This window comes from Muscardinus avellanarius (genome assembly GCF_963383645.1).
Source record: "Muscardinus avellanarius genome assembly, chromosome: 10".
NCBI classification, from domain to species: domain Eukaryota; kingdom Metazoa; phylum Chordata; class Mammalia; order Rodentia; family Gliridae; genus Muscardinus; species Muscardinus avellanarius.
In genome coordinates, this window is record NC_137796.1 from 2,970,070 (window position 1) to 2,996,813 (window position 26,744).

Here is a 26,744-nt window from a genome sequence, read left to right on the forward strand (position 1 = left end):
CTCCTACGCTTGGGCTGGAGAGGGGCTCACTCCAGGCCCTAAGTAGGAGGAGCCCTGAGGCCTGCTCGCCGACTGAGGATAATACCAAGAGGGGCCACGCACCCCTGGCCCAAGAGGGGTGTCCTGTATACCCATCCACGCTGTGTCCAGCCCGGAGGACCAGCTGCCAGCCAACACCAGCAGAGCCCTGGCCCTTCTCAGATCGTCCCTGAAAGGAGGGAGGGGGCACACCCACCCCTCCCCTGGCCATCCTCCACCCTTCCTCAGCAAGCCAGACTCAGACAGCAGGCAATGCCCCTAGGCCACCATCCCAGCTCTGCTACCCAGAGCGCACGCACGCCGCACAACGCCAAATACTGGGGAACAAGAGAGCTCAGGCCCTCAAGCCTGCAGCAATGACCGCTGGACGTGCCATGGCCCCGGGTGCTGTCTCCCTGTCAGCACCCCGCTTCAGCCAAGCGCCACAGGGCAGCGAGGGCATGGAGCCCTCAGGCACCCTGCCGGCCATCCGTCTTCGCGGCTGCAGGGGAGGCGGAGGCGCCCTCACGGCTCTCCCTGACAGGCGCTCTCCAGAAGACAGCCAGCTACAATTAATTGGAGGAGACAGGCCGCTGATTGGAATCTCTAATGAGTGCCAACATCTGTCCCCTTCCCTGCTCAGCTGGGCCTGCGCGCCCAGTGGGGTCCTCGTAGGTTCATGACCTCCGACCTGCCCTTCCCAGAGGGGCGTTCACAAGCGCCTTTTGCCCACCGCAGCCGGCCTCGGGTCCCCCAACCGCCTGGGCCGACAGCAGGGCGCACTCCTGTCCAGTTCTGGAGCCCCCTACACAGGTCCCACAGTGCCTCAGTTTCCCTATTTGCAGACATGCTGACCAAGGCACAACTCAAAGTATGGGGGTCAGCTGCAGAGATGCAAACGGAAGGCGAGGTGTGGGCTGGGTCCAGGGTTCCACACCCTCGCTGTCTACACCAGCACCTATGGGTGCTGGCCGGCAGGTCAGCTGTATTCCCCTTCTCTCTCTGCCCTCTCCCTGCCCAGCACCAGAAGAGCTGCCCCTGCGCCCGAGGTCTGGGATGGGCCAATCAGGAGCCTGCCCAGCCTCAGATGCTCCGAGATGAGAACCTCGTACCAGGCTGGAGCCCCGGGGACCTGGCACAAGCTTCCCCTCAGGCTGGTGGGGAGGGGAAGGAGGCGTCAACCATCAGTCACCCCGGCACCCGGTGACTCCAAGCTCTTGAAGGAGAGACCTCCACCCGAGGCGGCCCTGGGCAGCAGCCATGGCCCGTCACTTGCCCTGGGACTGGAGTGACATGACCCCAGGCGCCCGGCCACCTGGGAAGAGCCTGCCTCTGCCCCACCCCCAGCCTGGACTGTCCCTGTCAGCCCCCTCTTCCCCACGGTGGGGGACAAAGGCCTGCTTGAAGGCAGCTGGGCAGATGGCACCTTCCTGGTCTGGCTGGGGGAGCGGCCAGTGGGCAGGGCGGGGGGCTTGGGCGCCAGACCCACATGTCTGTGGCTTCCGTCTGGCTGGAGTCCGGCCAAGCTCATGCCAGGCACCTGGGAATTAGGTCAGCCGGGCCGAGGTGCCGCATGCGCGGGGCAAGGACAGCCAGAAGACGCGGGGTGGATGGACTGGAGGCACCCCAAACCTGGCGAGGCGCCCCCGCGGCAGCCTGAGACAGCACATCAGGGCGCATCTGTGGGCAGCTTGTTATTTCTGAGTGCGGCTGTGGGCGCAGCTGCTGGGAGGGGAGGAGGGGGAGGAGGGGGAGGGGACCGCCATTCTCCGTGATTATAGAGGTCTCCACAGTCCGCTGTGCCCCGTTGGCTGCGGAATAGACTAGCTTTCATTTCGTCTCTCCTTTCCCAGCTCCCACTGCCTGGGAGACAGCGGCAGCGGGGACCCCCAAGCAGGGCCCCAAAGTCAGCCCCCCACCTCCCCACCCGTGTCTGCGGCCCGGGAGGCCCGGTGACTCATGGCCGCTCTGCGGGGAGGGATTCCTCTCCCCACCAGGATTAAATTCTCCGCTGAGCCTTTGTGCCCGAGCTGATGAGCCTCACACCATCTGCCCGCCGCCGCCGCCCCCTCCCTCCCGCGTGGCACCAGCCTCATTAACCGCCGGCAAACCGCAGAGCAGAGCCTTCACGGCCCCTTCGCCAGGGTGACAAAATGCTTCTGAGGCAGTGAGGACTCTCTGAGGAGGGCCAGGCTCTGGGCAGGGCCTGAGCTTCCTGGGTGCTAACTCACCTAGGGCGAGGCAAGGGACTCTAGTTGGGGACGGGCTCCTGGCCCAAGGCAGGGGCAGAAAGTGACCTCCGACAGGCTCTCGCTGAGGTCATGAACCAGCCAGGCCCAGGAGAGGAAGTCAGGTGACCGGGGTCCCCACCCCAGCAGGAGATCTGATGACTCCCTCCCCAGGGTCCCTGAAACCAGGACCAGGCCATCTCAGGCAGCTCCAGGACCTCTCTGCAGGTGGCAGCAGGACCTGCCTGTCATCTCTCTCCCGGCTGCACCTGAGCAGAGGGGGCTGAGCCGGGAGGCTCCCGAGCGGGGCCAGCCCCAAGCACGCGGTGGTCTTGGCCACAGAAGACGTCCAGGGAAGCAAGGACCAAGCAGGGCCAAGGCCTGGGTTTGGGGATCTGGAATGCCCCCAGGGACCCGTGGCGCTGGCAGTGCCGACAGGCAGCTGGAGGGAGAGCTGCCCCCCCCAACCCGCCGTCTTTGTGGTTTAATTAGTACTTTCAAGTGGAGCCATCCCTCTGGGAACTTGGCAGAAGAATCCAGGAGAAACCACTGCTGACAAAGGTTCTTAACTAGGAAGGGCCCGCTCTGGCAGGGTGGGGCCTGACCGGGCCTCGGCCACCGGCTCCCCCCGCTGCCCAGGAAGGGCACCCTCGCGGGGCTGAGGTAGGGGGCTACAGACATGAGGACCCTGGCTGGGGAAGGCCTCCTTGGGGGCTTTAAAGGTAGAGGAGGAGCCACGGCAACCTTGGGGTTTCCTGCCCAGCCGGGCTGTGGGCCCCGCTGCCCTATTTCAGTTCCTCATTAAGAGAACAGTAGCAACGGCCACTGTTCCCGAGGGTTCACAGCCCGCAGATGCCACCCGGAGCACCGTCGACCATCCCCATCCTAACCCAGTGCCTCTGAAGGTGACTCAAGCCCAGGGCGGCCCTGGCAGCCTTCTCAGCAGGGCACAGACACGCAAAGGGACACCATGCGGGGAGAGAGGACACGTCACCCGGAAAGCACGCCATGCCCTGGGCCGCCCGGCCTGTGGTAGGTCATGGCAGCCAACACAAATCGCTGTGCCCTTGGACCTGGGGCGGGAGCCACGGTCAGACCGGCTCTGCAGAGATGGGATGCAGGGCAAGGGGGCCCCGACCCCCCAGCTCCGGACAGAGCCGCCTGCCCCCCCACCCGCCCCAGCCACTCACCTGGCGGCTCTCGCTCCTCCAGACTCCATTGACAGTTTTGGTCGGGGCGATGGTCACCACAGGGGGGGTGCTGGGGACGCTGTGGCCCCCCGGGGGCACGATGATGGGGCCCATGGGCACGCGCTTGGGCGTGCTGGCGGGGGAGCTGTGGTTGGTGGCTGGAGAGGACACGGGCGACGACTCGCTGCTCAGTGACGACCCTGCAGGAGGGAGCACAGTTGCTGAGGGCGCACGCTGCCACCGCCCGCACCCGCACCCCCAGAGCAGCCACACCGGACCCCACCTGCACACGGAGAGGACCGGCCAGCTGGCCCTGCCCCCGCCCCACGGGCTTGGCCAGCAGGCCACGAAGCACAGAACGCACCAGCGCCCAGCCCAGTCGGAAGGGACGGGGAGGTGGCGCATCCTGGGAGAGGAAAGCCCCCGAGCGGAGCGAACGTGTGTCCGCGGGTCACCACCCCGCGGGCAGCCAGGGCCGTGGGTGTGAAGGTCACCCTGCCCGATGGTCAGACCTGAGCGGAGACAAGACCCCCAGTGTGGCTCACACGAGGACTGGACGTCCCTGCTGGACCCCAGTGCCTGGAGCCTGGCAGGGGACAAGGAGAAGGCCCTCCCAAGAGGCCAGGAAAGGGGGCTAAGCGGTCAGTGCTGCTAGAGGGGCTGGTGGCGTGCAGGGGTATGGGCGGGAGGCCCAACCCAGCTGGCCAGGGAGACAGGGTGGGGGTGGGCGTGAACGACGACATCAAAGACCTGAGGTGCAACCCAGCATCTCAACGTTGACATTCAGGACGGCGGGCCCTGGCGGGCTTGCTGTGGGCCCTGGCGGGCTTGCTGTGCTCTGCGAGCGTCACCACAGGCCCCCACAGCACAGCATCAGCCCAGGGAGAGGCCGCGGCCCTCAGCGGCAAGCCAGGACGGCGGGCGGGGCGGGCGGGGGCTCAGACGCTTGACCCAGAGGCAGAGGCCCCAGGGGCCCCGATGAAAGGACAGGTGCTCCCTGTGGGCGCACACCTGCAGGAACAGCCCCGGCCCCTCTTGCATGGCTCTCTAGGCTTGTATGTGGCTTACAAACCACACAGGGACGTCCCGCAGGGAGACACCCGGTCTAGCCAGATCTACTCCCACAACGGCCACACCCCACAGCAGCCCGGCAACCCCAAAGAGCGAGGCCAGGCATCCGTCTCGTCCATGCTTCCACCCATCGGAGCCAGGTTCGGCTGGGCCGCGAGGCTGAGGGCTGACGAGGGCCCCAAGTCCCCACGCGGACCAGAACGCTGCTGCCCATACCCCAAGAGTTCTGCAACCCCAGAGTTGGGCCGGGCGGGCGGGCTATGGTTTAGAACCACACTGCCCCCTGCCGCTCAGGCAGCAGGAGAGGCGCCCCGGCCACCTACCTGCCACCCATCACACAGGTGACGGGAGAAAAGGACCAACTGGCCCCTTCTCCAGTGGGCAGAGCCCTGAAGTTTTGAGACAGGCTGATTTGGCCGAGATGGTGAGACCCACCCAGGAAGCTGGTGTCCAAGGACAGCAAGAAGGCAGACCACGGGGCCAGTGCAGCCAGCCTAGGGGCGGAGCCCAAGGCTGTTGACAGCTGGCTACGGCCACTCTGACAGACCTCAGACCGGGAAACACTGGCCTTGGCACCAGCAAGTGCTCGCACCCTAACCCTTACCCGGCACCAGTGGTAGCTGGGTACCCACCCAGCACAGAAGGGCTCCTGACCTCCAAAGACACACAGCCCCAATGTGCCCACGCCGTCCGCGGCACGCTCCCGGACAGAGCACCCATGGCGGGGTCTGACCACTATCCCACACAAGACACAATCGTGGGGACGCCCCGGATGGACAGGAAGGCCCACAAGGGCCTGGCAGAGCGGCACCCGGAGTGGCCGCAGGGCCCCGGGACGGGTCCCCTTGAGAGCGAGCAAGAGGTTTAGACTTTGATTTCTGTCTCCTTCTCCCTCTTTGTGGTTCTGGGGGTTGAGGCCAGGAGCGCCCCACCTCTGAGCTGCACAGTGAGCCATTGTTTATTTCCTGTTTTGGAGCAGGGTCTCGGTAGGTTGCTGAGAGCCTTATTATGTTGCTGAGGCTATTCTCGAACCTGCAATCCCCCTGCCTTGGCTTCCCAAGTACTAGGATTACAGGCATGCACTACCATGCCTGGGCTGGATTTTCCTCCTGGGGACTCCGCTGGCCCCTTCTGGGTATACGCCATCGCTGAGACACAATTCCCGCACGACACGATTCAAACACGAAGGGGCGTGGCTTCTGACAGGTTCCGCCATGCAGCCATCACCACCGACAACTTGGAGACATGCCCATCACCCCCAAAGAGACTCGCCGGCCGCCTCGTTTGCCCTTCACCTCAGCAGCCACAATGAGCTCTCGTCTGTGTAGCTTCCAGACGTTTCCTGCAGGGGATTCACAAGCTCATCCAGGCTGCTTCCGAGCAGCCAGGAGCCTCCCGCCGGGTCAAGCACAGCGCCCCTCCAGCTCCTGCATGGCTGGGCAAGGCCCCCGTGGACTCTGCTCACCTGTCCCTTAGTGGTTGGACACCTGGGTCCACGGGCAGCCCTGCGAACGGTGCCGCATCAGCCACTGTCCAGGAAGGCCCACTGCACACCCTGCCCAACACCCATCTACACACGCCACCTGTGGGGTGGGGGCCCGGATATCTGCGCTCAGAAGCCGAAAACAAACAGGCCGAACACACCGAGAGCTGGCACCTGCGAGGCCAGCGCCAACACTGGTCTACAGCCACCTGGAGAAGATGAGGCCGTAGGCCAGGTAGGCCCTGGGCCTCGCGAGGCGCCGGGCAGATGGAGCAGACCCTGCTATGCCCCAGGCACCAGACACTGCCGCACCATAGCTTGCTTTATTTACTTATATATTTATTTATTGTGGTATTGGAAATGGAACCCAGAGGACTTCTATCTCCGAGCTACACCCGCAGACCTAATTTTTATTCTTTATTTTAAAACAGGGTCTCATTCAGTTGCAGAGGGCCTCACTCAGTAGCTGAGGCTGGCTATGAACCTGCGATCCTCCTATTTCAGCCTCTCAAATACTGGAATCATGAGTGTGTGCCACCACGCCCAGCTGCACTCCAGCTTTAGACATGATAACTTTGCAGCTGCGGCCGGCCAACACCAGAGGCGGCCCGGCTCTGGACCCACTTGGTTCTGTCCCGTGGAATTAGCCTTGTTTCTAAGTGCCAGTGGGTAAGAGGCAGGAGAGCTTGTCTGGGGCCAGATCTGGTCTGAGGCTGGACGAGGGGAGGCCATCTCCCCTCGGCAATTAGCGGCCTAATCCCCTTGGAGCTGGGAGGCCGTTCCTCGGCAGAAGGAGCAGCGGGGATCGATGGCTCGACAGCGTGCTGCCAATTAGCGAGGCTGGCGCCCGGCCCCCCTCTTACCGCGCGGCTGGAGCAGGAAGGTTCGTGATCATTGTAATTAACTGGCGGTATTCAGCCAGGAGGTAGTCGATGACACGGAGCCCGATCGCAGATGACAAGCTCCAGAGCGCATCCCTGTCACCTCCGCTGTCTGACCTCGCCGATTAGCGCCGGGCCCGGCACACACGTAATTAACAGCTGAGACCCCGAGCCAGCCGGGAGCGGGGGCTGGGGCCGCAGAGCCGCAGCAGCACCTGCCAGCTCTCAGACAGGAGCGTGAGCAGCCACGCCAACAACTGCCCAGCACCAGCGGCATTCAAAGAGACGCCGCTGCCCAGACCACAGGGCCCCTCTGCGCGGGGTGATGTCAAGGGCGGGCCAACAATGAGCGCTCCAAAAACAGAAAAGACGCAACGGTGGGGACTTGGTGCAGGCTGCCACCCCTGTTCTGTGCATTCTGTGTTCCCTGGGCGCCTGGCTCTGGGACTGACAGAAAGCTGAGAACACGAGACTTTTTATTTTTTGCGGTACTGGGGATGGACCTGTGATCCTCCTGTCTCAGCCTCCCAAGTATTACTGGGATTACAGGTATGCACTGCAGCCTGGGTGTTAGGCTTTTTTTTTGGGGGGGGGTACTGGGGACTGAACCCAGGGTCATCTACCTCCAAGCTACATGCCCAGGCCTATTTTTTATTCTTTATTTTGAAACACAGTCTGAGTTGCAGAGGCCCTAAATAGCTGAGGCTGGCCATGAGCCTGTGATCCTCCTGTCTCAGCCTCCAATCCTGGGATTACATGCTTCTGCCACCATGTGCAGCTCACTGGAGACTTTGAAGGGTTCCCTTTAGGATCCCTGGGCTGTGGCCAGCTCGGCCGGGTCACTCGTGGCCACCCCACCTTGTCTACCAAGAGCTGCAGGATGGGTCGCAGAGCGTCCAGCCCTCCACAGCGTCCCTAGCCGGACCGTCCCACTCCCTGCCTCCCGCCATAGCAGGGGCCATACCTGCTCACTGGGGACACTTCCAGCCCCCAGGTCAACCTCTGAACTGTCTCCAGGCAGAGTCCTCCCAGGAGGAGCACTGCAGTGCCTAGGAACACGCCTCCAGCCTGAGCGGGCGCCAACGCCCTCCCGGCGTCTGTGTTCCAGGCTCCCATAGACCCCAAGGTGCGCTCCACCTCCCTGTCCTCACCCAGGACCCAGCCCTGGAGCCTTGGATGGGGGGTGCCTTGTCTAGCCCCTTTGCTTGAGAGGGGTCCCGAGGATACCACCCACAGCCACTGGGCAGGCAGGGCAGAGGCGGGGTCATCAGCCTCCAGAGCGGTCCCGGGGGAAGCAGGGCTTGTGAGCGCAGCCGGAGAATCCCACAGCAAGCATGCAGGTGACGGGTGCTTGGGGAAGCCCCTGGGAATCCCCGTGGGCCCTGGCAGTGGGGACAGCCGAGCACACGCCACGCAGCCCTCTCGCCGATGTCTGCCACAACCCGCAGGTCTGTGGAGCTCCGGCCAAACAGAGCCGCAGGAGCTGCCATATGCTGCTCTGGCCGGCGCCTGCCAGCCTATGCTGTGCAGCCGGCATGGGAACGAGCCTGCATGGAACCAGGGGCTGTGGGCATGGCGCATCCTGTGCCCAGAGCCGGTCGGTGGCCACCACCGGGGGAGGTGAAGGTCTGTCTTTATTTGAGGTAACATCACTAGAGCTAATGATTTGCTAAAAAGCCTGGGCCTCCCCAGCAGGGGACGGGCGAGCCTCCTGATGTGGGCGCCACTGAGCCCTGCGTCCTCTCCACTGGCCAGGCACCCGGGACAGCACCTTGCTGCGCCCACTTGGCTCCTGCACCCCCAGGCTCCGGGGGACAGAAATGCCGCTCAGGACAGCCCACCACGCTCACACCTGCGCTGTGAGACAGATGGGGCTCCAGACACGGCGCCTCCGCGAGTCCTGCCAGCCACAGGCTGCCGCGCAGCGCGGGGGAGGACCGCCCGCAGGCTGGCTGTGCTGTTTTCTTTGAAGGATGGAGTCTGTGTGGCGGCAGTGGTAGGGCGCCTCCCTGGACCCCGCCAGGCCAGCTCCGGGCAGCCCCTCAAGGCCGGTTTGTCACTGAGGTGGGGACTGTATCTGGACGTGCCGGGGGGTTGGGGCGGTGGACAATGGACATCTGTCCTCCACCTCCCGGGGCTGCGACAAGACTTGGTGGCCTCCGTGTACTGTCAGAAGGTCCAACTCCGTGCTTGTCCAAGAGGGCGCCGTGAGCCCGGGAGTGAGGCTCGGATGGCCTGGCTCTCGACGCCCCTCAGAAAGGCCAAGGCAAGCGTGGTCCAGGCCGTGTCCCGGTGCGACCAGCCTCAGCCACCAGAATGAACACGGGTTCTCCGACGTGTCTTTGGGAGTAGGGGAGCTGGTGACTGGGTGCTCCCCCGTCCCCATCGCTGAGGACTCACGGGCCCCCAGGACTGCAGCAGTCCCCTGGGCAAACGATATCCACTCCAGTGGAGACCCTCACAGGCTGAGGCCCTGCAGCAAGCCTTTGCAAAGGCAGAGTGGGGGCCACGCGGCTCGGCCCGGCACAGACAGGCATTGAGAGCGCCTCGGGCACCCAGTCACTCAACAAGCTCTGCTGAGACCACAAGACAATCTGGGATCCCTGACACCGCAGGCCAGGCAGCTCAGGACGCACGGCTGGGACCCAGGCCCTCGGGACCCCCAGGCTGGTGCTGCGGGGGCTGGACGGACTCTGCAAAAGAGGCTCTGCCACAGGCCAAGGCCGGAGCCACCTGGCAGCTCCAGAGGCTGCGGGCAATGACCCTTCAATGGCCACAGAGAGGAGGAGGAGGAGCTCCGGCAGCCAGGGCAGGACAGGACACGGCCTGGGGGTGAGGGGTAAGACCACAGCACAGCGGGGGACCGACCCTACCCCAGTACTGGCAGGGCCCCCCCGGGTGGCGCTAGTGGCCGACGCAGGCGGTAGCAATGAGGAAGGTACAGAGTAGGTGGCGGCTAGGGCCAGGAGGGGACAGCGTCGGCGCCCACCTACCACGCACGCTGTCGGTGCCGAGTCCTCACCGACCGTGGGTGGAGATGTCTGCTTATTCTAAGATAAAGCGGAGGCTCAGAGACGGCATCCACCTGCCCGGGTCACGCAGCAACAAAGGTGAACAAAGGTGTCGTAAGGGAAGCAGAGCCCGTAGGCCCAGCCCTCGCTGCGGGAGGGGTGTAAAGGCTCAGGTGCAGGGCCCTGCCCAGCCCTGGTGACCGGTGACATCTCGGAGCCCGGGGAGGCCGTGTGGAGCCACCACAGGGGGCCAGCTGGGCCTGCGGCTCCCTCCCCAGGCTCCCACTAGGGGCACAGCAGACGAGACGGTGCACGGATTGCTTTGTCTGAATTCAATTTCTTAACTGCACCCTGGAGACGCGGCAACGTTATTCCGAGAAGCAAGGCAGGCGCGGTCACGCAGCTCAACACGAGGCCCGGCTCCCAGGAGCTGCGGGCAAGGGGCAGAGCGCGCCCAGGCGGCGCGCCGGCGTGTGCCAGGCTGGCAGAGGGGGCAGTGCCAGCCCCTGCAAAGCTCCTGTCCCTGCCTCCCTGCAGCCTGGGAGCTGCAGCCTCTTCCCCTGCCCTCTGCTGAGGCGTTGGCAGCTGGAGCTGGCGGTAGGCCCCAGGTCTGTCTGCTCGGACGCTGGACGGCACGGGCAAGCCCCGCTTGGGCCCCGTGGGGGGACACACAGCAAGCGGGACACAAGCCTCTGGTGTTTGCAACTGCTCCCCTGCCGGCTTAAGGACTGGGCTGGAGCCAATTGAAGCCCCACACAGGCAGGGTGCGTTGCCTCAGCCTCAAACCAGGCACACCGCTGCACGGAGAGGACTGAGCGGCCACTGATGGGGGGATGCCGGGGACCTTCAGGACAGAGCCAAGACAGCTGCAAACCCCAGAACAGGGAGTTGACAGCACCTGAACCATATCTAAGAAATTAAAAAATACGCCCTGCCTCCCACCGCCAAACCCACGCGGTTCCTCCTCCGGTGCTGGCCAGGAAGAAGGGGTACGGAGTCCCTGGGCTCTGTGTGCCCACCTCCAGCTTCTGGGGGCTTCCAGAAGCCAATAGCACCCAGGAGGTAGAGTCAGCCCCAGACCCCTACACGGCAGGGGCAGTTGCTGGTCAGGGGCCTTCTCCAGCTGGGAGCATCTGCTCAGGACCCCTAACTCCAGCTCTGAGTCTACTCAAAGTGTCAAGCCACAGACAGCAGCTGCGAAGGTCGTGTGTGTCCTCGCCCACTGTGACCACAGGCTTGTGACTTGGCCTCGCTGAGCCTTGGCGCCTCCCGGCCGTTCAGTGGGCCAACTCGGGGCTGACAGGCAATTCTGCGAGCAGAGGAACTGCAGAGCCAAAGCTGGGGGACAGAAAACCGGGGCCCAGTGTGGCATGTGGCTGTGGATGCCAAGAAATGACTGGGGACTTCTTCATCAAGACAGCAGAGCCCAGCAGAGACCACACGCGGGGCTGTGAACCTCAGGCTGGCCTCATGGCCGCCAGATGCCCGCGCCTCCCAGCAGGCAGACATGAACCCAGGCCCAATAGCATCGGCGCCGAGGGCCTGGGTCCCACGCTGCTCCTTGGCCACGCACGTGAATCTCACACTTGGCGGTATAACCCTCAGGGGAGTCCAAAGGCAGATGACTGCAAAGTCCTTGCATGCTTGGGTGCCTGCCATAGTGGAGAGGGAGCAGGACCCTGTGGCCACCAGCACGCAGAAGCACACGTCCCCTGTCGCAGAGGCCCAGCCACCGACTCACCCGCTTACCACTACAGCCAGCGCAGGAACAGCCCAGGGCAGCAGAGGAAACCAAGGCCCCACAGTGGACCCTGCACCAGGCCCATGGGGGACAGACCCTCTACAGGCTTTTCCCCCATCCCTGCAAGGCCGAGAGCTGCCATCCATGGCTGCTCCTGTGCCTCCGGCCCAGAGAACTCTCTAAAGCCTGTGCCAGCCAGGCCTGCTCCGCGTGTGCCTGGACAAAGAGGGACAAGGACAGGCACACCACACCCCAGCACGGGGCATACCACACCCCGGCAGCTTCTCTCCTCAGCCTCTGCCACGAGGGCCTGGGTCTGCAGCTGCGCTCAGGGTCCCACGGCCGCAGCAGGCGGGGACTGCCTCTGTGCCCCTTGCTCGTCCTGGGAGCCCGGATGGGCTCGGGAGGCTTTCCTGCTAGCCTAACCTCTGCCCCTGTGGACACAATGGCCCCGGCGAGAGCTGGCAGCAAGGTGCGTCCCTGCAGGGCAGAGGCAGCCCCTTCAGGGCCGCTGCCCCATCCGTCCACTCTAGCTTCCTCCCTGCATCCATCCCGCTGCTGCCCAGACAACCACGCAGCAGGAGGGACCCAGGCAGGGGGGAAACCCAGCACTTCCAAGGCCCCAGCCTTGGGCAGAGGCCTGCCCCATAGGGCTGGAGGCCATGGTTTCTGCACAGCGCTCCTGGTGCCCTGGATCTAGAACCCTGAGCTCTGCAGCCTCACCCAGGTTCCTGGTCCTCAGCCCCTGCTCTGAGCAGCGAGTTCAGGGGTCCAAGGGACCCAGGCAGAATCCACAGCAGCCGCAAACTGCACCTCCCTCCCCAGCACTGACCGGCAGCCCATGGTCGCCATGGGCCCCGAGCTGGGGAGCCGGCATTTGCTCAGTCACCCACCACGTGAGCCCAGGCGATGCCCGGAGCCAGGGCTCCGGACCCCCAGGAAGTGGTGGGGTTGGGGTCAGCCCTGCTCCGAGGCTGACTGAAGTCTCTAGAGAACCAAGCTTTCTGCCTCTTGGAGAGAACTGGAGCCAGGCTCCAAACGCGCTCCAGGCTCCTGCGGCCAGGAGTCCAGCTCCCCACTGAGGAGCGCCCGCCCTCCCAGCGGCCTGGGGTCCTGCGAGGAGGCGGGCAGAGCACACAGAAGCAAAGCAAGAGAGGCTGTGTTTCAGCGACAGCGCGGCCCGCGGGGGTGGGAGCGAGCGTGCACGGCGGCGTGGCGCTGGCCAGAGGGCGGCTTCCCGGGCCGGTGAACGGCCGTTAGCTGTCGCCGCAGGAAGGGGGTGCCCGGCGCAGTGGCAGCCGTGGCACTCTTACCTCTGGGCTCCTCGGCCTGTTTGGCGAGCTTGCGCAGCGCGGCGGCAAAGCCGGAGGACGGGGCGGCCTGGGCCGGCAGCGAGCTGCTGGTGGCCGGGCTGCCGCTGGGCACCAGGGCGCCATTGAGCGGCGAGGGGGTGAGGGGGTTGACGGTGGCGGTGGTCCTGGTCGCGGTGGAAAGCATTCCTAGTGACGGGGACTTAGGCTCATGGCTCATGCCTGAAACAGGAAAAAAGAACCAGGGTCACCCAGAGAGCAGAGCGCCAGCAGAGCATGCAGAGAGGGGGCGCGGGCGGCCCGCAGGCAGGCAAGAGTGGAGAGGCCAGCGCTGCGCAGACGACCGTGCCGGGCCCGGGCTTCTCACACCAGGCGGCTCGGTGTGAGCAGGGCCTCTCCCGGCAGCCGGCGCGAGGAAGACCTCGAAGCATCGCTGGAAGGGCCCCACACCACCAAGGCTGAGCAGGGAGACTGAGGCACAGGCCAGGGACCTAGTGAACGAGGCAAGGAGCTAGGGGAGTCCAGGACCAACTAGACCACCGCTGCAGCAGCCGGAGGGCCAGCACCGCTACCGTCCCCACAGCACAGGAAAGAACACCCAGGCTCCCAGCCAGCCGAGCCCATGCGGGCAGCCACAGCAGACCCAGGCCCTGAACTAACACACAGCCACCCCGGGCACCGGCGGGTCTCTGCTGGAGCCCCATGGCCATCGGCCCCGCGGCAGGTGTAAGGGGAAGGAATGTGGCCACCCACAGCTTGAGGCCCCTCACTGGCACAGAGGATGCTGCCTGGACAGGCTTAGAGCAGCAGATGACCAAGCCAAACCTCCAGGAGGCCGGAGCCCAGGCGCAGCAGGGGTGACCAGTGAGGGGTCAGCGAGGAGGTCCGGCGTGCAAATCGACGCCAGCCCTGCTCCGTCCCGGCCATCACAACACCGGTGCTGGTATGCCACTTGCCTTCTCAGCACAGAGCAGGTGCCCTCAAGGCCAGAGGCCTCACAACTGCAGAGATGACAGGGTCACCGGCAGGCGGGAGCATAAGCCGCAGGCCCACCCCACCTCTGCAGCCACCTGGGCCCCCACAGCTGACAAGCGCAGTCCTGGCCACAACAGGCCCCCCAGGGGACCACACAGGCAGCCCCAGTGCCCTCCTCTGTCTACCTGCTGTCTCCAAGGACACAGCCCTGGACACGCACCCTAATTCTGAGTTCCAAAGAGATGGGCCCAGTGGGCCGCCACCCTCACAGGGTGCTTGGGGGGTGGCTGACAGGTGGAGCCAGTGGGAGGGAGTGCCACCCTCTTTAGTAAGGGAGCAAAAGACCCATAAGTGCCCCACGCCCACTGCAAGCAAGCTGGGCTCTCAGCCTCTGGGCGGGGCCACAGTTGGCTCCTCCTGGGAGGGCAGGGTCCCTGGACACAAGGACTCCACCCACAGCCCCGTCTCCAGAAAACCCCAGCTTCCCCCAGGAGCCCTGGCCCTGCCGGCCATTCCCACGAGTTTGCCATACTCAGCGGGTCCCAGTACCCAGCTCCCTCCTGGTCATGCTTGCTGTACCCCGGGGCATGCCACCCTCTGCTGGATCTCCGGAACACCGTTCCTTATCCCAGGGAACGTAAACGCAGGAGAGAGAAAGAAGCTGGAGCGTAGCCGTGTGATCTCGGACCCAGTACCTGGCCTCTCTGGGCCTCTGCTTCCTGGTCTGTAACACAGGGTAAGAGCCCCCTAACGCAGGAACAGGGCCTTGGAGCCTGCTGGGACATCCCAGCACTGACTGCTGCCATTATACACGGCCTCTTGGCACGAGCCCCACGCTGCCACGTTTGCTCTGCCCACCCCTCCTGGGAGGCAGGCCTGCATGGTGTCTCCCGGCATCAGAAGCCGCGCGGGCCACCCAGGTGGGCGCCCCTGCCTGGCAGGCCTCCCGCCCACCCTGCCGCAGCCCACACAGGGCAGGCTCTGTGATTCCAAGCAGGCAGGGCGGCCAGGGATGGCTGACCCACAGGACACCCTGGGAAGGGTGCCCAGAGCTCTCGCCCCTGGTGCTACCACCCCTGAAGCACTGTGGGCTCCATCTCAGGGAAGCTGGGCACCGTGGATGTGAGCAGAGACCCGAGGACAGAGACCGCCCCACCCAGGGGCAGCTCAGCAGCCCCCCGATGAGCTCAAGGAGCCACGGCCAGTCTGTCCCTGAATCCCACCCCCACAGCCGTCCTCGAGATCCCAGGCCACTAGCGAGCACAGGTGGGAAAACCAAGGCCAGGTGCTCGGAGGCACGCCTGTGGTTGCAGCTGAGCAGCACGGCTTGGCCCTGACCTGACCCCCGGGCCTGGATCTCACGTCCCTGCTGCAGTCTGTTCCCCCTACCCAGCCCCAAGCCCGTCCATGGCGCCCGACCCAGGCACACACACAACAGCTGGAACGCACCTGGCTCCAGTGGGGTAGGAACTGATGCCCACCACGCCTGCCAGCCCAGACCTCCGGAGGCTGAGGCAGAAGGATCTAAGTTGGAGGCCAGTCCAGGCAACTCAGGGAGACCCTGTCTCCAAGTTAAAAATCAAAAAGGGCCAGGCGTGGTGGCACACAATTGTAATCCCAGCATTTGGGAGGCTGAGACAGGAAGATCATGGTTTGTGGACAGCCTCAGCTACTTGGTGAGGCCCTCTACAACTCAGTAGACCCTGTTTCAAAATAAAGACTAAACAGGACTGGGGTGTAGCTCATAGGCAGAATGCCCCTGGCTTCCATCCCCACTACCAAAAAAAAAAAAAAAAAAAAAATCAAAAGCGCCAGGGTGTTGCTCAGATAGAACACCCCTGGGTTCACTTTCCACTACTGAGAAAGAGAAAAAACCCACTCTGTGCCAATCCTAATGCCCCACAACCCTAATACCCCACTCTTGCAGAGAGCGGAGGCAGGGTGGCGACCACGTCCACTGCTCCTGTCCTGCCCTATGAAGCTGCTCAGGGCTCCAGGTCCACACCGCCATGACAGAGGGGGCGTAGGCACCTGCAGCTCGCTGCGCGTCCAGAAGACCTGTCCCCGAGGCCCAGGGAGCGGATGCCAGGGTCCCCTTGCTCAGGGCCCGGAGACACCAGGCCCTAGGATCCCAGGGCGGCAGGAGGGAACGGTTTAAGTTTTTTACCTCTGTGTTCTGGTTTTTCTGCACTGACCTAGGTTTTCAAATACAGGTCTCCTTCAAGACTGACTGGACAACATTAAGTTGGCACTGCGGACAGGTACCTGGGGCGCCAACCCTGAGCGACCGCGTGCCTGCAAAGGTGAAGAGGGGGCGCTGGGGTGCCCGCCAGGGTCTCGCCTGCAGCCCCCAATTCCCTGATGGCCTGGGGCCAGCCCATGGTCAGCTGGCATCTGCTCCTGAGGATACCCCGACAGTCACACCCCTTGTAAACAAAGCCCAGCTCTGCTCCCGGGGGTGTCAGCCAATCTACAGCTCAGGGTGCACCCTGGGGGACCCGAGCCCGCGTCTCCGCGTCTCCGGCGGTGTCAGCGCACTCCCAGCCTGGGAAGCTGCTTCACTGATGTCAGGTCACTTAAAATAGAATCCCAAGCAGCAGATTCATTAGAGGAGTCTAAAATTAGCATCCTTATTTATGTGCACAGCGGCCGCAGGCGGGGCCGCAGGATGGTGGCCGGTGCAGAGCCCCCGGGCATGCCGTGGTGGACAGGACCGGTGGCTGCTGCGCGCCCTGCCTCCCCCGCAAGGACAGGCCACCTACACACAGGTGTTCGCAGAGTCGGCCCGGCTCACTGGCAGGGAGGGGAGAAGACAGAAGGAGACCCCCGGAGGGGGCGCGCAGGGTGCTTCTCCCTCTGCCCTCATTAGAGGGGTATTTATTAACTTCTGCGCTCCTGGCCATTGACTGGATTCTTGTCTACATTATCAGCTCCTGTGAATTCATTATCCTAACAGCTGGGAATAAGCGCCACAGCGTGAAGGCCTATGATGGATGAGGCGGGGGCGGCGGGGGCTCTGCGTGGCCCGCTCTCCTGACATGTGCGGCTCAGCAGGAAAACAAGCCGGGGCTCCAGGTGGGGCCACCTGGAGCCTCCCTGCCTCCTGCTCTGGGCAGCCTCCTTCCTCCCCCATCTAGACGCTGCAGGCTCCTCAGCTCCTCTGCCGGGGGGTGCCCACAGTCAGAGGGGGGCGGGGGCTCCCCCCCAGCCTCAGCTTTTTTTTTTTTCATTTTTGCGGTACTGGGGATGGACCCCTGGGGCATTCCACCTCCAAGCTACACTCCAGCCCTATTTTGCATTCTTTATTTTTAAACAGGGTCTCACTGAATTGCAAAGGGCCTCACAAAGTAGTAGCTGAGGCCATCCTCCTGTCTCAGCCTCCCGAATGCTGGATTCCAAGTGTGCCCACCACGCCCGGCGCCAGCCTCAGCCTTCTGTGCCCAGGACCTGTTCAGAGTCCCTGAGCCACTGCCGGGAGCCAGAGGATCGGAAAGAGGAAGGACGGCCCACTGTCAGCGCCACACTGCGGCTGGCCCCACCTCAGGGACCACCAAGATTTGGAGAGGACAATCCCAGGGCACGCAGGGTGGGCTCGCCTGCCCTGCCAGCCCCCAAGTGTGGCTTCTTCCACCAATAAGCCTGGGCTCCCAATACTGTCAGAAACAACATAGTGCTCAGGAGAAAAAGCCAAAAAAAAAAAAAAAAAAGAAAGAAAGAACAAAACAGGAGGAAGAGCCGCTGGGTGTCTGGACAAGGTCCCAAGCCCACCCTGCCCAGGGTCCCGCAGAGCAGACCCGAGTGAGCGGGGTTTCCAGAGGGGGGAGGCCTCTGCTGCGCCCTCGCCACGCTGAGGGGCTATTAATCAGCACAAGGCGGCGCCCACCCCCAGCCCCCCGCAGATCCCATAATTACCGCTTCCTCTCCTGCCTGCTCTTCCCGGCACCAGACCTCAGGCCTGCTCCCTCCACGCTCCGTAATTACAAGCTAATAGCCCAGATGAATTTTCTGCTGGGTCCTGGTTCAAGCACCAACCGCCCCTCCCCCCCAGGCCGCCCGCCCCCTCCCCTAGGGTAATTATACCCTGTGAGGCTGCGCCCAGCAGGGCTTCGCTCTCGGGGCCGTGCACAATCTGGACCTGGCTTCTCTAATCACCCCTCTTGGTAATTTTTCATTACAGCAGAAAGAAATGTTTGTGAACAAATAGAGCGTCCCCCAGCCCGGGCCCGTGGTCCCCGCTGCCCCCAGGGGTCAGGCTTCTGCTGCAGGGACCCGGAGGCTGGGCTGGGGTGGCACGGGGTGCCACGTGACCCCGAGCCAGAGCAGCTTCATAATAAATTCATGTTTGCCTTTGGCGTGTTCTGCGCTCACATGAGGCCGTGTGTGTGTGTGTGTGTGTGTGTGCGCGCGTGTGTGCGCTCACCCGCACGCGCGTGTCTTTCTCTCTCTCCCCAGGGGTGGGGGCTTCCGGCTCAGGCGCACAGGAGGCTGCCTGGGCCTGGGCCAAGCGCACCCCAGGCTATGCTCACCCAGTGCTGCCAAGGTCACTGCCCACAGAGCCGGCTGGCCAGGCCGGGGCCAGCACCAAGCGCCAGGGCAGGCAAGGTCCGAGCAGGCAGCCTGGCCGCAGAACCGGCAGGTGCTGGTGGGGCGGCTTGAGCACCCACAGGAGCCCCTCCCCAGAGCAAGGCGGAGGGTGGCCAGGCCTCCCAAGCAGAGTCTCTTCTGGGGTTCCCAGCAGCCATGGTGAACCCCATGTTTGCCCTGTGCTGCAGGCAGCCCTCACACCCACAGCTCTGCTGCAGACAGGGCTGGCACCTGGGCCTGTCTCCCCAGCCCTTCCCTGTCTACAGCCAGGCTGAGCTGAAGAATCAGGGCACAATGAGAAGGCCTTGGAGCGCTAAGGAGCCAGGTAAACCCCCCCCCCACCCCGCGTGCCTGAGGCCAAGGAGCTGATTCCACGGCAGCCAGAGGGACAGGTGCCCAGGGAGGGCGCCACCGAGCTGGTCCACAGGAAGGCCCAGCGCAGGACGGGGCAGGCGCTGGGCGGGCTCACGGGTTGCCCACGAGAGGCCTAGAACTGAGGTTCAGGGCCATGGACTGGGAGTCCTGGGAGTTCCCAGTGCCCGCGAGGAGCAGAAGTCAGGCGACAAAAGGCAGCGACATTTGACATGATTGCTCTGAACAGCCACTGTGTGAGGAACCAGCATGGACAAAGACTGCAGAGACGTGAGGGGTGCCGGGCGGGGGAGCTGACCCCACGGCAGGAGAAGACAGACAGGAGGCCAAGGCGAGGCCAGTGCCCAGGGCTGGAGGGTGGTGATGGGAGCCCATGACCTGCCACCCCAGGCCACCAGCAGACCTGACCCAGCAGTCGCCCGGCTTGCCTGACAGGGTCCCCCCCATCGTCCCTGTGCTGGCGGGCACCCAGGCTGGAGACAAGGGCATCACAGGACTTACTGGGCAGTCTGTTCTACACAGCTGGTCCCTAACCCCAGGCCCAAGGATTGAACCGAGGTGGGCAGCAACTGGCATCTCACTGGGCTCAGAGGCCAGGAGCTGGGTGTAGCCAGCGCCTCACACAGACAGGGGACAGTCCTACCACGGCTCCCTGCAGTGCGGCAGCTACCCGGGCACCCACGTGCACTGTGCCCGTGGTACAAAAGGGGGCCAGGACGGGAGCCAGCACTGCCAGCAGAGAGCGTGTGACGTCCACCCACCCGCGGCACCTGGACTAACCACGCAGCCTCCTCTGCCCCCCTCGCCACAAAGGGCCCTTCTGGCGGAACGGTGTCCCGCAGAGGCGTCTGATGCAGGGCCCAGGCACAGACACCCCAGCTGCCAGGACACAGCCACCAAGGCCTCCAAGTGTCCACAGGCCGGCCAGCCACGGGGTCAAGGTCAGGCCCCTGGAGGAGCGAATGATACCGCGGAGCAGGAGGCGGCTTGGGAAGCCAGGAAGCCAGGCGTGCAGCCCAGCTCCCCGAGGCCCATACATTCCTGCAGACCCAGGATTTCACAAGCTCCCGCCTGCCCACTCAGCAGACCCGGAAGCTGCGCCAGAAAGGGGTGCGTGGGGAGGAGGGACCAAGGACTTAGGAGGCGCACCTGGTCCTTTACTGCAGAGCTTGAACACTGCACCCAGGGGGAGTGCCATCTGAACCCCTCCCCAAGGACCAGACGCACCTCAACAGGCACCCACAGATGCGCAGAGGTGCCAGGCTGAGCTGGGGGAGGTCCAGAGCAAGGCAGGCAAAGCAGCCCGCTAGAGACAGGCCCCCGGTGCCCAGCTCTGTTAATGCCGGTCTCCCCGCCCCAACCATACACAGGACAGCCCGGCAGGAGCACGAGGAGCCCAGGTCCCGGCCAGGCCCTGTAAGCCAGAGGCCACCATGGGTGAACTTTATCTGGGACGCAACAGGAAGAGGACAGGGCCAGGGCCCGCCTCAGGGAGGCCAGGGTTCTAACAGGCGTCGGCGAAGGTGGGACTCCCTTTAATCAGAGATAGTTTGTTCAAGCCAGGACTTGCCCAAGTCATACATGTTATCTGCTTTTGCAAAAAGATCTCTAACTCTCCCAGTGCTGTGGTTCAAAGCAGTAGCCAGACCCTCTCCCCTGAAGCCCACATACCCACGGAACGTCACAGGTAGGCCACCTGTGGGGCCCACGGGGGCTACGGGTGGCCCAGAACTCAGGCTCCCAGTGGGTGCCTACGGCAGTTCTCTGAACAGCAAGCCCTGAGTGCTAACACCCTGCTTGTCTACCTGGACCAAGAAAATACCCGGCGCCTAAGGTAAGCTCCAGAGTAAGTTCCATGGGCTCATGTACCATCTTCAAAGCCCCACATTCTGTGCCCAGACATTGTTAAATGCCTCCCTGGACAACACACTACTTTGTTGGAAAGATGGACTTCTCAGGAGGGCCGCTGGAGAATGCTTCTCAGTCATAAGCCAGGATCGAGGTGCTCCCTGGTCCCAAAGCCTGACCCCAGAGAGGGCGCACGGGGGTCAGTTCTGGCTCTGACTGGCCTCCAGCAGCTGCCGAGTGGCCAGCTGCCCAGCCTTGTGCTCTTAACATACCCCTCCGTAACTGCAGCTGGGATCTTTCTGCCTGGGGCACAGCGCTGGTGTCAAACAGCGTCTGACCCAGGGGCGTTTCGGGTGAGGGATGTCCAACCTGTATCATTCTTTTCTTCTTTTGGTACTAGGGATTGAACCCCGGAGCACCGGCAGCCCTTTTTATTTTTTTTTGTTTTGAAACAGGGCCTCACTAAGGTTGCTAAGGCTGGCCTTGATCGAACCTGGGAGCCTCCTATCTCAGTACTGGGACGGCAGGTTGTATCTTTAGGGGTTCATACACTCGGTCCCTGCCACTTTCCCTTTAAGGAATCCACTCAGTGGAACCCCTTGGGTAGGCTTCACACGCAAGGCCCTGGTTGGAGAGACCCCGACACCCACAGCCAACCAGAGAACACAGCACGACGCCCCTCCGCTGACAAGGGGGGTTCATTCCCAAAGACAGCGTAAGCGGAAAATACCAAGAATCTAAAAACATACTTACTACCCCAAACCTGCAGACGGCCTCAGCTCGCAGGCTGCTTCCCCTCGTGTCAGGGGAACCCAGATCCAAACTGCGAAGGATGGCTTCTACCGGGGGCATACTGCCCTGGCTCTGCCAGGCTACGCTGACCCGGCGTGACCCGGGCCCTCTGTGCAGCCACCAGGACCCCAGGGCATGGAGACCCACTCCAAGAAAGCTGACCAGCCCCAGCAGGCAGCCCAGTTGCGGGAGTGTTTCCCCGTGCCCAAGCGAGGGTCTTGGTTCTGCATTCCCACTAAGGACCACCGGGCCCAGTCTCCAGCAGTTCTCTGCAGACGCACGCTCGGGGGGGGGGGGGGGGGAGCGAGCCCAGAGGGCTGTGTTGAAGGACAGCGCGTTTGAGGCAACAGCTACACTTGTTTGTTCAAAAGCAGACCCGTCCCAGTGCCCACCTCCTCTCCCCAGCTGTCTCCAATGGTCAGTTGCAAGAAATCTTCGAGAGACCAAGCCAAAAGGTTCCCTGACACTCGGAGACCCGGGCCAAGCGGGGCACCGGGCCGGGCATTCCCAGGGCTGGTTCTGACACTCTGCTTTCTCATCTGCGAAGTGGAGCCGCTAACCTTCCCCTGCCACCCAGAGGGCAACGGACAGCCCCAGAACTTGAGGCGTCCTGGTTCCGTCTTGGAGCTTCTGCAGAGTCCAGCACCAGCCACAGAGCTATCAGAACCTCGCTTATTTAAGCAAACCGAAAAAATACCATATACCAAATGCAAAATAAAACTGCAGTCTGCTCAGAGGTAAATGCACTCTGGAAACTTGCTAGAAGAACCCAACTGTGCCCAAGACCCGGTGAAGAGTGCCCACTTAACCAGAGCCTCCCTCCACCAGCCAGAGACCCCCCCCACTGGGCGATACAGGAGAGCTCTGCGGTCAAGTGGGTCCTAGAGTCTGGGACCCACTGATGCTCTCGAGTGGGCAGACGCGGGGACCTTGGGCCTTTCTTCCTGCTTTACCACCTACATTGAATCATCCTTCCCTGGCACGGCAGACCCTCCCGGGACAGGAGGGGACCGCTGGAGGGGAGCAATGCCCTTGTGCCCCGCACACAGCACAATGCCTGGTGTCTGAACACGAGCTGGGGCTGGCGCCAACCAGGAGGCCACTGCACCTCAGGACACTGGTTCTTCCCCATCTGGAGTCTAAGTCTCAAAACCAGCTGGTGAACTCAGATCAGGAGCTGTGCAGACGGTCCCGGGAGGATGGGCCAGGTGGTCTGCCCCAGCCCCCCTACCCTCGAAGCGGAAAGCCAGGGGGCGACACAAAGGAACCGGAGGCCGCGCCTGGCAGCCCCCCATCCCCCGCCCGCCCGCCTGCTCCCACCTGCAGACCCGTTGTCCTCGGGCTGACACATGGATTTTCCTTCGGGACGGCTTAACCTGTCCAACATCAATACAGCTCTGACCGAAAGCGCACAGATCGATCCCTTTTACTGCTGCCTGAGGCCACAGACTCACCATTTGCCCACAGGAAGGGCAGGGCTGGGGGAGGGGCGGCCACTGGCTAAAGCCCCATTAGCATCCTCCCGGGGCATGCCTGTGCACCCACACCTTCCTAAGACAGACCCTGGGTTCCTGGGGGTGGGGGGTGAGGCTCTGAGCCCAGCAGCAGAGACTGGGTCGCTAAGGGCTGGTGGGGGTTGACCTGGCACCCTGAGCATTTGCGTCATCTTGGTGGGAGAAAGGGGAGCAGTCCACCCTCGGCCCTAACACCGCAGTGGCGAGGAGAGCCTTTGGGATTTGTAATTAAGACCCCAGGGGCAGAAGCAAACCCCCTACCTGCCTGCCAGGCACTACAGCCAGAGCAAGTAATAAAGCAGGGGACACAAGGTCATTCCTACTGCCCTGGTATGAAAGCCAAGGTCCAGGCGTCAAGCCAGGGTCACCCAGATCAGCCTCCAGCACTCTAGCAGCTTGCCCATTTCACAGCCAGGAAAACAGCCTGATGGGGCTCACCCAGAGCCCCCACCCCACGCGGCAGCCCCAAACCCACAACATCTGGGCAGTTCTCCAGCTGGAAGAACCGGCCGTGGGCCCGCGGGGCTCGACCAGTGATGCGCACAGGCACAGAACCCAGCCGTCCAACCATGACCTCACCGCGAAGCCCTCCTAGGGAACAGGCCGAGCATACCTGGGCCAGGCATGGCATGGCATGTCACCTTTCCCATTCCACCCAGGGTGAACCCAGAGATGCCAGGGGCCTCCCCGGCCAGAGGACAGGCACCCAGGTCCTGCGGGGGGGGGGGGGAATGCACCCTGAGCCTGTTTCTCCTCCAATTCTAGAAACAGGACATTCACTCTGACTTCCAGGTCGCCTTCCCCAGGGCGAGGGGATCCTAGCCCACTCCTTCCCATAGCGGTGGGACGTGTACCCAGAGATCCAGACTTGGCTGGTGAGAGGCATGGCCTGGCATCTGTGCTTCCCAAGTGATTCAGAGTGGCTGGAATGAGAACCCAGGGTGGAGGCTCCTTGCTACCCCCTTCCCACACCCTGTGCTCTAATGAAAAATCCTCCCTCCCCAGAAACCCTCCAGTGCCACCTCTGGTCCTTTATCAGGGCAGCCCAGTAGCGAAGGGCAGGCCCAGGGCCGCCTCGGGCGCTGCCCCCTTATCTTCAGGCCTGACCTGGTCCTGCTCTCCAGCCCCATCCCTGACGGAGTGGGGCACGGGGTGTTGCCAGGACAGGAGTGGTCTGGGGCTGGCTGGAGAATTCCAGGCCCAGGGGCAGCCCAAGCAAGGAGAGGGCCCGCCAGCCACAGGACCCCACAGCCCCGTGTGGCTTCCTCTGGCGGAGCGGAGGGCGCACGTGAGGAGGCTGGTGGGGGAGCAGAGCTGCAGAAGCAAGATTAAAAGGCCCCCGAGTGTGCGTTTTGGCAGGCGTGCAAAGGGCTGCTTTTGGACGCACTCCTGTTTTATCTGCCTGTACACCTCCCGGCGGCAGCAAGCGCTCGGCTGGGTTCAGAGGAGGCGCTCAATAAATTTTCATTGACAGGAACACTCAGGAACGTCACCTCCCAGGCTGCGGGGAGGGAGGCCAGCGAAGGGAAGAGAGGCCAGCAGCACGCGGCCCCGCCACCGGCACTTGGCTGGACCGCTGAGATCTGAGACTCCACTGGGGAGAGATTAAAGCAGAGACGGTGGGTCTGCGGCACAGCCCCCAGGCTGAAATGCCACCTGAAGCGTGGATCTCCGCAGGTTAAAAACCAGCTCTGGCCGAGAGCTGGGGAGCAGCGGAGGGCAAGGAGGAGGGCAGGAGGCGTGGGCAGGCCCCACGTAGCCTGTGGTTTTAGAAGACGCGCCTGTTGCCACAACACGGGTAATTAACATGCTACCCCAAAGGGCTCCCATCCAACCCCACCAGGCTTTGGACTTGGAGTAGCCCAGGCTGGGAATTCCGAGGCTTCTGTCGGAGCCAGGAAAAACCGGCCCTGCTAGCTGACTCCACATGCCCCTGCGAGTTCCGGGGGCAAGAGAAAACGGTGGCGGCCAGGTCTCACTCACCTGCGCTTCTCTGGAAGACGAGGCACCCACCAGCACCGTCCCCAACTGAGGGACGGCAGCCCCAGACCCGACCCGTCCTCCTCCACCACAGGGGTGGCACCTGCCCAGGATGGCCAGCCTCCAGAGGGGAGGTGCAGGTCTTGCCTCCACCACAGAGTGGCGCTGCACCGGCCTTGTTCTCCTCCCTCCGGCTAGAAATGCTAGGCCAAGAGGAGGCCCCGCTTGAGTTCCCAAACCACAAAGCTCTCTGGTCTGCAGCCCCCAGCTTCCTCCAGAGACAGGGAAGTCACCAGCAGCCAGAGGCCTTTCAGAGGGGACAGTTCTGCCAAGGCTACCGGAGGCCTCCTGCTGGGAAGCCCTGTGCCAGCGCTAAGGTGTTGGGCACACCAGTAAGGGCGGTGAGCCGGGCCCCAGCTGCCCACTGGGATCACTGGGCCATCTCTGAACCCGCCCAGGCCCGGCCCACAAAGCCAGGGGCTTCACAGGGCCAGGGGCTTAGGAACTTTACAATAGCCAGTTAGAATCGGTGGTGTGTGCTTATAATCCCAGCTGGGGGGTTAAGAGGCTGAGACAGGAGGATCGGTTTCAGAACAGTTACAACTTGGTGAGGCCCTCTGCAACTCAGGGAGCCTCTGTTTCAAAATAAAGATTAAAAAAAAGGGCTGAAGGTGTAGCTCGGGGGTAGAGTGCCCCTGGTTTCCAAAAAATCCCAGCTAGAGGACTTGTCCTGAAAGGTTCCCCTTTCAGCTCTGACCAGCCGGGACCCTACACGGGATTCCCAACTGGCTGAGGCACACTGCCTGCCCAGCTCCTGGTGTAGACAGGACAGGGCCTGGAGCCAAGATGGGCACAGACCCCAAACTGGAGGAAAGCAAGACCCCAGTGTCAAACGCGGGGCTGGCTCCAGCTCCCCCCCACCCTCCCTGGCTGCGGCCTGACCTAGAGTCAAAAGCCGGCCACCAGCCAGCCTCGGGGCGCCCCCCACGGAGGTGGGGTTTTCTCTGACTGCTCTATGAAGAATCCCTGGAGAACGCCCAAAGCTGCCCCCCCCAGCTTCCCGGTCCAGGAGGCGGGCGGGGCTCCCTCCAGCTGGGCGGCAGGGATGACACCGTCGGGCCTGGCCCGGGGCCCCTCACCTGCCGGCGGCTGACTCACGCAGCCTGTACCTCAGGTTCCTCCGTCGCGGGGGGGGCGGGGGCGGCTGTAAACACAGGGTGAGCCAGCCTAAGTGCCGCTCACTCACACCAAGGGAGGTCCCCCCACCCCTGGGCGGCAGAACCCCAGGAGGAGGCCCCAGCCTACACAAGGACAAGGGGACGCGCGGCCCCCAGCCCCCCAGGGCCGGCCCGCCCTTTGTCCCCAGCCTCCTGGAAGTCGGCTCGGGCGGGATGCCCCCTCCCGGGGCGCCGGGCGCCTTTTGTTCCGACCTCTTTCACAAAAGCATCTCTGGTTTCTTTTCCGATTGGTGGTCTGGCTTTTTGGTTCCAAACCCCGGCCTGCGCGGGCCGAGTCCTGGGCCCGGATAAGGCGGCCCCGCCCGGTGCGTTTCAGAGGCGCCCGGAGACAAAGGCCGGCTCACGGCGCCGGGGCGGCTCAACTCGGCCGGCACCCACCGCACCCACCGCGGCGGCCGAGCAGGTGCTTCCCCGCCGCGCCAGGGCGCCCCTCCCGGGCCGGCGCCGCTCGAGGGGCGGCGGGGGCCGGGCGGGCGAGCCCCATCCCGCCCCGCCTCCGCCGAGGGAA

At 63.6% G+C, this 26,744-nt stretch overlaps 1 protein-coding gene across 1 annotated transcript in view; it reads right to left on the reverse strand.

The window, feature by feature from the left end:
- The window catches only part of GSE1 (Gse1 coiled-coil protein), a gene marked incomplete at both ends in the record, with an annotated part of 96,323 nt that overhangs the window by 17,969 nt on the left and 51,610 nt on the right, over positions 1-26,744 (reverse strand). The window contains 2 exons of the mRNA XM_080704362.1: positions 3,437-3,636; positions 12,937-13,155. Coding sequence (XP_080560488.1) covers positions 3,437-3,636; positions 12,937-13,155 — 419 coding nt within the window. The remainder of the gene's footprint in view (positions 1-3,436; positions 3,637-12,936; positions 13,156-26,744) is intronic.